We start from the raw sequence: 12290 nt of genomic DNA on the forward strand, positions 1-12290 counted from the left end.
CAGGAGAGTTAAAATAGTGAGAGGATGTGGTCAGCATAAATGGACTGTAGGAACTAAATGTCAAACAGCATGGACTTTGAGTAAGAAATCAGTTCAGAAATTGTTTTCTCTTTCAGAGAGCAGAGATTATTTATCGTCTCGCTGACTTACTAACGGACCAGAGAGAAGAAATTCTCTTGGCAAACAAAAAGGACTTAGAGGAGGCTGAAAATAAAGGTACTGTTTCAAATCCTTCCATAGTAATACTATCATCTTGCACCTCTCTGCGTGTCAAGAGAAATGAGCAGAATTAGAATCTTCTGTCACCTGGGATTGGGCAGTATGGCTGACACAGATTACTGAACCCAGGACCCAGGACTTCGAGAACTTGTTAGTGTGAACAATTGCAACCTCCTTCATTGCATAAAACGGATGCCTTCATAAGAGAAGATACTGAGGCAGTGCAAAACACCAAGTGGTGTATTGTTAAAAAAAAAAAAAAAAAAAAAAAAAAAAAAAAAAAAAAAAAAGAAGAACAAATATCTCTTACTGTCATGCATACAGTGAATATTTTCTGGGCTGGTTAATGGAATGTTTGGTTCCTGAAGGGAAGGCTATCCATCTCTACATTTAAATTGATGGTCGCCAAAGCATCAGTCATCCCCTTCTGATTGAGGAAGGTTCTCTTTAGGTGACTCAGATGAAACCCATTCTTCTGTGTTAGACTGATGTGTTCATTGAGAAGCTGAAATTGAGATGTGTACATGTTGGCATAGCAAATTACATGAAAAGGACACATCATGAATTGTAATACTCTGTGGAGGGCACCACTGACCAGAATATTTGAGGGCACATTTCTGGGTTAACTTAACTGTTTGAACATGTTCAAACTAGAAAATTCAAGTTTTTCTTACCTGGTCTGCACAGAAATGCTATGCATGTGTCTGCGCTTTGGTGTTTCTGTTTGTAAAACAGAAAGATGAAACTACTGCCTGGGCCTTCCAGAAATACTGCAAGGGTAGAAATCTGTAAGAAATTCAGTCATGCATTCAGTACACGAAATAGAACAAACCTTATCTTTCTGGATGTTGGTGGTTTGTGCAGTTGCTTCATGTACAAAGCACTTAAACCTCATTAACTGAAAATGTGGTACGTGAAATTGTCATCATATTTGAGGGGCTTTGTTGTGACTACCAGAATTGATGTTGTGCATTTTTAGTCTCAGGTAGATTACTTGCTAGGGTATGGGCTTAGGTTCAGCGCTCATTTAAGTCACTTCTGCTTGAGCCCAGGAAGACCAATCTATCTTCAGCACAACTTTTTCTTTCTTTTAGGGAGATTAGCACTCCCTCTGTTAAAACGCCTAAGTCTGTCTACTTCAAAGTTGAACAGTTTGGCTATTGGTCTGCGTCAGATTGCAGCATCCTCGCAGGACAGTGTTGGCCGTGTAATTCGACGAACTCGAATAGCAAAAGACCTGGATTTGGAGCAGGTGACAGTGCCAATTGGTGTCCTTCTCGTGATCTTTGAATCTCGTCCTGACTGTCTTCCACAGGTTTGTAAGGAAGGTAGATTACACTGTTGAGTATTTCTGTTGATGAGCAAGCAAGAGACTACAAGAAGTATTGTTTCAAAGGACTCTTGCTTGGATTCATCTGCAGTTGATTTTGTTGGCATCCCTATTTTTTATGCAGAGGTGTTCTCAGAACTTGCTTCTGCAGTGTTCTGTTTGTCTTATGCCAGGAATACTGCAGGTATGTCACGGGCAAATGCCTTCCCCTGCAGCACTGCATGGAAGTAAACGCTGTTATAAAATGCATGAAATTGTGGGTGCTGAACTAATGTTGCAGAGGCAACCTTGGTCTTACTTTGTAACTCCCAACTACTTTACAGCAACTTAAGTAGATTTTAAAAGGGAAACAACACCCCCCCACCCCACCCTCCCAATCAGCAACATTTCTTCCCACAATTAACATTAGGTATCTAGGAAGCTTGATTGAGAAGTTCTAAAATATAAGCAGGTGTTTCAGTAGAAAATGATGGGTACAGCCACTTTAAGAGTATGTGAGGCTAACCAGTGGACAGCTTTGTACTTTGTGCCAGATTTGTGTGAGTAGTCCCCATTTCACAGTAAAAAGGAGTATGCTGTAAGAAAAGTTCCTGTGAAACAAGAAGGTGCTAGTCCCCCTTAACTTCCAGCTCTGTTTGTTACAGATAACCAATATGTTACCCTGTTGAATTTGCATCTGTCTTCCTGGTTTTCAACCCAGGTCTCTTGCCTTTCATAGCTGATATCTTTCTCTTTGCTGTATCTAAAAACTTAAACCAAACTGACTCCTGCTGGCTTCCCTGCCCTGCCCTCTGTTCCCCTGCTTTGTTTTTTAGGCTTAGGATAGCTTATCTTGGTAGTCACTTTGATTCTTGCCGACCTCCTGTTCTCATACTCACATCAGGCTTCCTGACTGTCTTAGTTTGAAAGACAGGTATGTACTAGACAAGGCAGGAGCCTCCCTTGGAATGGAGAATGTAAACCCTCTCCCTCCAAATGATTATAATTTGAAACTAAGGAGCCCTCAGGCAAAGATATGAGGGTAGGAATAACAGTTCTTTACTAGTATGTGTAACAAGGCAAACAAACAACAATAACTATGGCATTAACAACATAACAGAAACCAAGAACCTCATGACAGCCTTCTCGGCCGAGACGGGAAGGGATGGAGGAGAGGCTTTGCTTCACCAAATCTTGGGAGTAGTCTGATCCCAGTGCCCCTGCAGGACTCTGAGGAGCACCAAGCTGGAACAGCAAGAAATGAGCAGAAGTCCCGGGCTGGTGGATGAGATGTAATAGAAGCTCTGTGGTGGTAGCTGGAACTGCGGGACATCACAGCAGGGCAGGGAGTGCGGGGCTACAGCACAGCAAAGACCCAGAGCAGTGCTGAAGCGGCAGGTGCAAAGAAGCGGCGAATGCAGGGTGGTGACGGCCCAGCGCCAGCAGGATGGGGAAGGGCAAGCTCCAGATTCCCAGGCACACGAGCCTGATGGTGGTAGGTCCCCAGGACTGGGCTCCAGTGATTATACTGAATTCTCCCTGCAGTAAGCAATGGCTTAACCCTCCTCCTTCCTATACCGAGAGCAAAGAGAGAGAACAACTGCCCCCAGCCCCATCCTTCACCTGTCCCCAAATCTCGTGTATCTCCCCCCTCCTAGAGAAACTCCCAGAGACCAAAAGAGGTGTAGCCAGGTACTACACTCCTCTGTTTTGGTCACTTTGTTTTTTCTTAAGTACCCATAAGTACCCAGTAGTTAGTTTCCTAGCAGCTTATGGTGAAAAAATTATATAAGTAAAAAAGAAACAAATCTAACCCCCAACACTGATGCAATTTCAGAGGACCATATTTGATACAGAAGATCATATTTGATAACTCTGTTTGAATTGCATGATTTCTGTCCCATCCTGTTCCTGAAAGTAGGAAGGTCTCTGACTGAGGAGCAGTTCGCTGCTCTTAATTTACTATTGCATCTCACGCTTGTTTGAGTTAAGATTTAATAAGCTTCTAGTGAGCACATACAAATCACATGTTTGCCTCTAATACTTAGAGCATGAAAATGCAAGCATCCTTCAAGAGACTGTTTTGTGTAGATTCCACGAAATCCAGTTATTGCTCTGAAGTAGTCATGTTTTTACTAGTCTTTGAGACTGAACCATTTTGAAACCCTGTACTTAAATTTCACACGTTTTTGATTTTTGTGTCTTAATTCTTGGTATTCTTTTCATTTTTTTCAAACCAGGTCAAAACCTTTCTTTTAGTCTTACGCCTCTTTACTTAGATAAGCTTATTTCTTTAGTTTTCCTTTGTGATACTGATCTGGAGGGGCAGATACTTAGAAGTTACTTTTAAAATACAATCAGATGGCTTTTAATGTCTAGTTCTGTAAGTTAAAAAGACACATGATATTTTGTAAGGCAGACTTCCCAGATTGGTTATACTTCAGTGTGTTTTTCCAAAGTTTTTCTTACTTTTTGATACTCCTTTCAAAATGAGGCAGATTATTAAGCATTGTGATTATTATTACCCATTTGATACTAGAAGGGGAAGAATGTATCTGGCTGGTTATTTTATGAATCAGGATCTAAAGTATGCCACCAAACTAACTTTTTGTTAGGCATGAGCCCGGCTGGTTTTGGGATCAGAATCCTCAACAACATACAATAGATATTCTCTCTAATGAGTGTAGGTTTGGTGATGATATATACAGGTGATGATAATGATACGTATTATCTTTCTCAGAAGGTATTAATACAGCAGAATAACTTAAAATACTGAGTTTTGTTTATTCTAAAGGTTCTGAAGAGGGGGTGATTTTGTTTTCCAAAGGAGTGCATGCTTTTAAAGTGTTTTTTTTTTAAGTAGGTGGACAAATTGTGAGGCCATTGTGAATGAAGTTGGATGAGGAATACAAAAAAGGATACCAAAAAAAAAAAAAAGTTTTGAAACGAGCTTTCTGACGTACTCCGAGGTAGAAAAGAACAAAAACTCTTGCATTGCTTGACTTTAATGGGTGCAGTCTGACAGCTTAAACAGAAGGGCAGCAATATCTATTGGTTTCTTCTGGGGATAAACATAGAAGCAAAGATGATGCTGGACCTATTGTCTCAATTTTTTTTTTCTCCACAGTTAGAGCGAGTGTTGTCTATTTATGACTGCTGTTTTAGACAGCATGATGAAGATGTTTTTTCTGTTCATAGGAAGAGCTTATTTGCCACTCTGTGCTGAATGGTGTTAGGACAAGAGTTCTTGCTCCTGAAATTATTCTCCTTGGGGTAATTGCCCACACAGCTATCCAGTTCATATGAAGCCCTATGTCCATAGTTTCCTCTGACTTGTTCACTCTAGTCTCCCCATGGCAATAGTACCCTGAAAAACTCAAGTTTGTTCCTGAAACTAACACATTTAATTTCTGGACTTAAATGTGCTGCTACTTGTAATTGTTTTTTTGGAGCCATGAAAAGGAAACTGTAGATTAATATTGGGTAAGTCAACGGAACAAAAAATCCTGGTTTTATTTTGTGAGTGTTATTCTGACAGAAGAATCAGGTTTACATTTAAGGAGGTTTTTTCCCTCCATAATAAACTCCTTTGACAGGTGTCTGCTTTGGCCATAGCCAGTGGAAATGGCTTACTACTTAAGGAGGAAAAGAGGGCAGCACATAGCAATCAAATCCTTCATCGTCTGACACAAGAAGCACTCTCTATTCATGGGGTCAGAGATGCAGTGCAACTGGTAAGTGCCTAGAGTTAAATCAACTATTTCTTTGCTATGGTATGTATAAAAAGTGTGGGCAAAATTTGAGAGTTCAAACTGTAAACTCTTTGTATTGCAACTACCACAGGTGAATACAAGAGAGGAAGTAGAAGATCTCTGCCGTTTGGATAAGCTGATAGATCTCATCATTCCACGTGGTTCGTCACAACTAGTCAGGAATATCCAGAAAGCTGCTAAGGGAATTCCAGTGATGGGGACACAGTGAAGGGAATCTGTCATGTGTATGTTGACATGGATGCCAGTGTTGAGAAGGTCACACGAATAAGTAAGCTGTGGCAGGGTGACTTGAATTTCATGGGTGTAATTGAACTTTGAAGTGTGCAGTGTAGTTATGGTAATTCATTATACTATCCAAAATCTTTGTTGTAAATGTTATGTAACCAATTATCTACTCTTTAAACCTCAGTCAGAGACTCAAAGTGTGAATATCCTGCTGCCTGTAATGCTCTGGAAACTCTCCTAATTCATCGAGACTTGCTGAGAACACCATTGTTTGATCAGATCATAGACATGTTGAGAGTAGAACAGGTATAGTCACTCATACTTGTGTTTTGTTTTGTGGGTTTGGTCTGATTTTTTTGCTAAACTTTAGAAGCATTTGGTCTGGCTGGTGTAGCCCTGTTCACATGGCATAACATTACAGTTACCCATACGTGTATTTGTACACATCAATGAACTTTGCTTCTCCACACAGCATCAAGTGTTTCTGTCTAAATTATCTGGAAGCAGCTTATTCATGACAGCTACAGGCTATTACTGGGATACCTTTGCTATATACTTCCTTGTATAGAGCAAAAATAATCTTCTGCCATAAAAGCATGTACGCAACCCTTTCTCTACTCTTTGAAATACAGCCAGATGCAAAGCCTCGTCTTCCTGAGTCTATTCATGTAGCCACTTACCCAAGTGAATTCCCTTCCTGTTTTTATCCTTCCTGATTGCTTCATACACATGCTTTTTAAAATTTTACTCTTGTATGCCCTTTATTCCCACCAATTTTTCCTCCTGGTATGTGAAAGGATATCAAAAGGCCAGCTTACTGATTAGTTGTTCAGACACAAACACTGTTTTTTTCAGTAGAGGTAGCAGACATGCATCAGGAAGAAATATCCATGAAGCAGTATGAATTGCATGTAAATCAAGGGTTTTCACACAGTGCTGTGTATTTGACAAATACAGTGTACAGGCAGGATAGACTGGTTCTACGTTTTGATGATGTTAAAAGCGTTATAGTAAAAGGTGATGAGTAGTCAGCTGTTGGCTGTGTCCCAACTTCCTGCACACTCCCAATCTTCTTGCTAGTTGCACAGAGATGGAGCTGGGAGGAAGAGAGAACCTATGCTGTGCAAGCTCTGTTCAGCAACAGCCAAAACATTGGTGTGTTTTTAACATTGTTTTAGTCAGAAGTCCAAAACACAGCACCACAGCTATCCATCCCATATTGAGTACAAGAAGCTACAGTTTCACCTGAAAGGCTCTGGTATGGTCAGTAGCCACAAACAAAATGTTTCTGGTGTTGCAGGTGAAGATTCATGCTGGCCCAAAGTTTGCATCTTACTTGACATTCAGTCCTTCAGAAGTTAAATCTCTGCGCACAGAATATGGGGACCTGGAGTGCTGCATTGAGGTAGTGGACAGCGTTCAAGAGGCTGTTGAACATATCCACAAGTATGGAAGTTCCCATACGGATGTTATTATCACAGAGAATGGTTAGTGACCAGGCTCCTTCTTTAAGCTGCTGTTTTGGTTTGACTGTGAATTCCTGGTGTTAGTGCAACTAATGACATTGTAGTAGTTCATCTCTTGGGTCTGTGCCAGTTCAAAACCTTAGAGCTGAGCCAAGACAAAGGTTGACTCTCCAACCAAACCAAGCCCAGAACTTCTGAGAATCAGCTGCAGTTAAGGTCATGTTGATCTGCAGTTGGTCATTATGAGTCAAATAGAATGCTGTTTCTGTACCTCTTCTGAGCTTAAATGCATGTCAGTAAAAGGCATGCATTTGATACCATAACCTCTGTCACAGAACCTGGTGAACTAGTGATTTATGCTGGAAAGAGAGTTCCTCTGTCTTGTTGCTGAGGGCTATGACCTCCAGTTCAGACCTTGCATGTGGCATTTCTGCACTGTAATTTCTCAAATATTACCTGCCATAGCAATTGAGTTTAGGATTTCTCAGTATTTGGAAGATTCCATGTGTGAGGACTAACAGAGAGCTGACTGTAGCTTAACTGTCTCAGGCCTGAATGGCAAATGCTGTTTGGGACAGCTGTTCTTTCTCCTCAGTCATGCAGCTACATCTCTGACTAAACTGAATGGAGTTAGAATTGGACATCCATTTGCTTTCCTCTAATCTTTGCAAGCTTCTTCTGTGTACTTGATAAGCGTACTGTGAAGAAGGTTTAAATAAGCATAGCTTGGCCCAGGCTGTCAGATTAAGTACTGTCTGATAAGGTTGCATGTGAAAGTTGTATTATTACATATATTCACTGTTTTATGCTGTATTTATTGGAATATATGATCATTGTGTAGGGTAATGGATTTTATTTTTGTCTCTGCCTCTTTTCCCAGAGAAACAGCAGAGTTCTTCCTCCAGCATGTGGACAGTGCTTGTGTTTTTCTGGAATGCCAGTACCCGATTCTCCTGATGGCTATAGGTTTGGACTTGGTAAGAGGGAAGAGATTGCAGGGATGTGACTGCAGAATTTTCTGATGTGTGAAAAAGTGTGACAGTATGAACCCTGAAAGATAGTATTAGTCTCTTATCTTACTGTCTAATAAAAGGTTTTCAGGAAAGGTACTGTACAAAAAGTTGAAGCCTAGAAATTTCATCTACATAAAGATGTTTTGGATCCTTTGAAGCTCTATTCAATTGCAATAAAGTATGCTCTATGCACCTAGTGATAGACAGTGCAATATAGGATGTGAAAATGCTGGACCAGCTTTCCTTTTGTTTCTCTTTCTAATGATGCCATAAAGAATGCAATGGTTCAGTCCTGCTGGGCAGATTGAGATCCTTGTCCAGTGTGCCAGTCGTGCAGTGTGTAAGGAATGAAGGGCAGGAAGCAAACTGAGTATCAACTGATTAAATAAACAGGTACACCTACTGTGAATTGCAGAAGATAAGGGAACATTCCTAGATGAGGTGGAAAATCAGAAGGCTCCACTACGTGCTGTTAGTGTGTCAGCTGGAGTAGTGTTCCACGTGACTAAAAAATTCCAGTTAAGGTCTTCCAGTAGCTCCTCAATGTGATAAAAAAGGACATAATATTATAATCTTTACTAGTTTAGTTTTTTTTTCTTCAAGGCTTATGCCTTTAGATCAGTCTAAGAGCAATGTAAGAGAAACCTCTCTCTCTCTCTTGCATCTTTTCTTCCTGAAAGTTTACTGTAGCAGCCAGAAATATAACATTACAATTATAATGTAATAATTGATCTCCTCAAGCTCTCTATCAGGTAAATGGAACTGGTATTTGGAGAGGAGCAGAGAATGACAGGTCTCTGAAAGGCAGGCAGTTTTTTTACTTAGAGGTGCAAAAACATTTAGTATGAAGTGAACATCATCAGGGATTAACTACCTTTTATCTTGGATGCTTCCTACAGGTGCTGAAGTGGGAATTAGTACTTCACGTATCCACGCACGTGGACCAGTGGGAATTGAAGGACTCTTAACCACGAAGTGGTTGCTGAGGGGGGACAATCATGTTGTTTCTGACTTTTCAGAGCATGGAAGCATGAAGTACCTTCATGAAGCCTCCCTCTCCCTCAGAGAAATACCAGCTAAAAATGCTGGGGAGAAACACCAGTGGTATAATTATTTCCTGAAGATGTTCAGGCTTCAAGATAATCTCTGGTGAAGGAGTTTGTTTTTCGGAATCTTCAATCTTTAGAAACATTGTCCTTGGTCATTTTGCAGTACAGTGAATACAAAATGATCCCATGAATGAGAATCGTTTCCCCCCACACACCCCTTTCAGTTTCTTTATACAGTATCTGCAAACTGGCCTTACTTCTCCCAAAGAAAGATTTTTTTTTCAAATCATACAAGTAACATAAGGAAGGATTTCAGTATTGACTACATTCCTTTTTTATCCCAGTGCTCCCTGTAGCAAATTTGGTGGTGGAGCTTAATTTTAATTTTTTTTTCCTAGGTTCTGTTTTATTCAAGTATCTGTTCTGGAGAACACACTCAGGTTTTGAGGGTTTTTTTCTTCAGTCTTAGGATCATGGCATCTCTTGAGAGCCAGAAAGCTTTATGCTTAATTTCTTGGTATTTGATCAGTCTTGAGACAGAAGGACAGATGTTCCAAATGTATAGTAAGCTTTTGACCAAAAAACTTTTATATCTAATTCTTTGTATTGTTGACTATTGTAGATAAATAACATAATTGTCTGCTATGTTAATTTTGTTACTTATTTGTATCAAAAGCTTATTTTTCTTTGGTTTTATATAAAACTTACTCCAACAGCACTTCGATGATGGCTTGTCTGGAATGAAGCTCTCCACCTGCACAAATGCTTCCCGCGGTGCATTGCAGCCCTGCCACACAGCTGGTGGCCAGAGCTCCTTGCTGTCTGCAGGACATCCTGCTCTCAGTTCGGCACTGCTGGGGGGTCCCAGTGTGCTACCGCCCCATCAGGGCGCCGTTTCCTTTCCTGCTCGCTGCTCTTCACTGCTGTCCTAGAATGGGTGGTGGATGTGCTGTGCTTGGGATCCGGTGCTGCTGCACCATTTTCTCAGTCACAGGGGCCATCACGATGGGGGCACAGGGTGCGTCTCTCCTCTGAGCAGGTGCCAAGGGCCAGAGGACACAGGTGTGAGGCAAGTGGGATGCCTCAGCAGGTGTGGATGGCTCTTGTTCGCTGAAGGTGGCATGGCAGGGGAGCTCAGATCAGCACTGGGGGGTTGCAATGAGAGGCTACAAAGGGGGCTTTGCCTGGTCATGAGGGCCATGGTGCTGTCGCGACCACGGGCAGTGCGTGTGCTCAGCCCCGGGTGCATAGACATCCGGCAGCAGGCGTGCCCCAAAGCAGGGCCGTGGTAATGAGGTTTGCCTGCCTGGGCTTGCTGGCAAGTAGCAAGGAAGATGGCTTCAGAACCCCATTCCTCTGCAGTGAAGGTGAAGGAAGAATGCTAAGAGGGGAGGAGGAAAAGTTGGGAATTGGAAAGAGGGGTTTAAAGTCAGTGTAGAGGAGAGAGCTGTTCAGGGGCAGTTCCCTTGGAGCAGGTCAAGGGACCCACAAGGCACGGTGTGAGGACTGTGCCTAGGAAGGCAGTTCCAGCATGTGTCTACATTGTGTAAACTCTTCTGCATTGTACACTATACCTTCCTCGGGTCTTGATGTCTCCATAGCTCTTAGTGATCACTAGGCACTTGGTAGCTCTCTCGTGAGTAGCAAGTGCATTGCTACAATCAGCACAGGGCCTGTCGAGCCTTTCTTGTCTTGCGATTCCAGCTCAAGGTGTGGATCTGTCTGGTGTCTGACATATTGTAGATGTTTCTGAGTGGTCATCTCTCAGAGTGGTGAGCCAGGTGGCGCCTTCAGTTCCACTCCTGTGAGTTCTCTTTTGACAGAGTTTTCTCCAGGGATTGCATCCTCATGTCCGTAACAGTCTTCTGTCTTAAAGCTTGGCTTGCTCATCCATCATTCTGCTTTTGATGGCTTCTCATCCACATCTCCTCTGATGGCTGCAGCAGTCACCACTTTCCAGGGCTGCTGTAGAGCACCTGCACTGTCATGGCACTGTTGGACCTCTCTGCGTGTGAGCCCCATATTCCCTATGGAAGTCATTGTCATGCATGCCCTTATCACATCTCACAGTCACAGTGCTTGTGGTGTTGGATGCTCCTGTTAAGGTTGGAGCTGCCCAGGGGTGTAGCAATACTAAAGACAAGGTAGCACAGCCTCAGAGTGGTGTGGTACTAGGTTGACCTGTCTAAATACTTTTGGCAAAGACCATACGGTTCATCTCTGGCCTGTAGACAATTGTCACAGTTATCTTATTGTCTTTGGAGGGCGCCAGGCACTGGCCTTCAGGGAGCAGTAGTTTGTGTGGTAGAGGAGTGTGCTGGTCTTGAATGTGCCTTGGCTTTTAAAGGTGGGGCTCAATATCTGGGTTCTTTTAGCTCATTTAGTGTAGAATTGGACAAAGTCAATATTTGATAGACCTTTACTTGTCCTGAGTTTAAAAAACCAAAATGTAAATTTGAATGCTGAAGCATTTCTAGTGAATTTTTAAAGCCTACAGGCTTTTAGATAAGGTAAAAAATACCCCTTTTAACTGCCCACTTGCCTGATGAATTCTTTGATCAAAGCCTGAAATTTTATTTATTTATCAAGGTTTGTAAAATTTTACAATAAAAAGCCTTGCAAAAAGGCTTTGTGTTGAGTGTGAGGGAATGACAGGACTGATTTTATTTAACTGTAAAGGTTAACAAAAAAATTAGAAGTTTGTTTTTATTACGGTTTCCTTTTCAAGTGCACTTATTTTCATCCAGGAAAACATTGTTTAGTAGATAGAAAGTTGCTATTTTTCCTTGTTCTGTAGAAACGGAATTGTCTTCAGAGTTTCTAGTCTCTTACAGACTGAGAGCCTGGGTGGTGACTGTGGGTGATGCTGCATAGCAGTGTAGAACATTTCACTTTAGATTGAAATCCTGTTAATATTATTGGAGTTCTCTGATGAAAGGTCAGTCTAATTTCTTAAGTCAGTTGTGATTTCTTAAGAGCTTGTAGGTTAAAAAAGGTATGAGTATATGGAGTGTTTTATAATGCAGGTGTATTTAGTGCCAGAGGCAACATTGTGCCTAGTCGTAATGTGAATTGAAACATTTTAGTGGTGTATGTTACATGATGCTAATATACAAAGCAGTGTTAGTCAAGCACGTGTTTAAGATAACTACAGAGGGTAAACAAGCATTGGGGTTACTTCGGGGATCTTTTGTATCTGAACTCCTGAGCAGGATGAAAACATTGCTGACGTTCCT

General features: G+C 41.6%; 1 protein-coding gene across 1 annotated transcript in view; it reads left to right on the forward strand.

The window, feature by feature from the left end:
- ALDH18A1 (aldehyde dehydrogenase 18 family member A1) overlaps positions 1-9694 on the forward strand; it is a 29607-nt gene extending 19913 nt beyond the window's left edge. The window contains 13 exon segments of the mRNA XM_058421435.1: positions 117-216; positions 1314-1534; positions 5125-5262; positions 5372-5506; positions 5509-5569; positions 5711-5832; positions 6827-7013; positions 7360-7362; positions 7875-7918; positions 7920-7946; positions 7948-7969; positions 8905-9051; positions 9054-9694. Coding sequence (XP_058277418.1) covers positions 117-216; positions 1314-1534; positions 5125-5262; positions 5372-5506; positions 5509-5569; positions 5711-5832; positions 6827-7013; positions 7360-7362; positions 7875-7918; positions 7920-7946; positions 7948-7969; positions 8905-9051; positions 9054-9085 — 1239 coding nt within the window. The 3' untranslated portion in view covers positions 9086-9694.
- The last annotated feature ends 2596 nt before the right edge of the window (positions 9695-12290 follow it).

Source organism: Hirundo rustica, chromosome 8 (genome assembly GCF_015227805.2).
Source record: "Hirundo rustica isolate bHirRus1 chromosome 8, bHirRus1.pri.v3, whole genome shotgun sequence".
Classification (NCBI taxonomy): domain Eukaryota; kingdom Metazoa; phylum Chordata; class Aves; order Passeriformes; family Hirundinidae; genus Hirundo; species Hirundo rustica.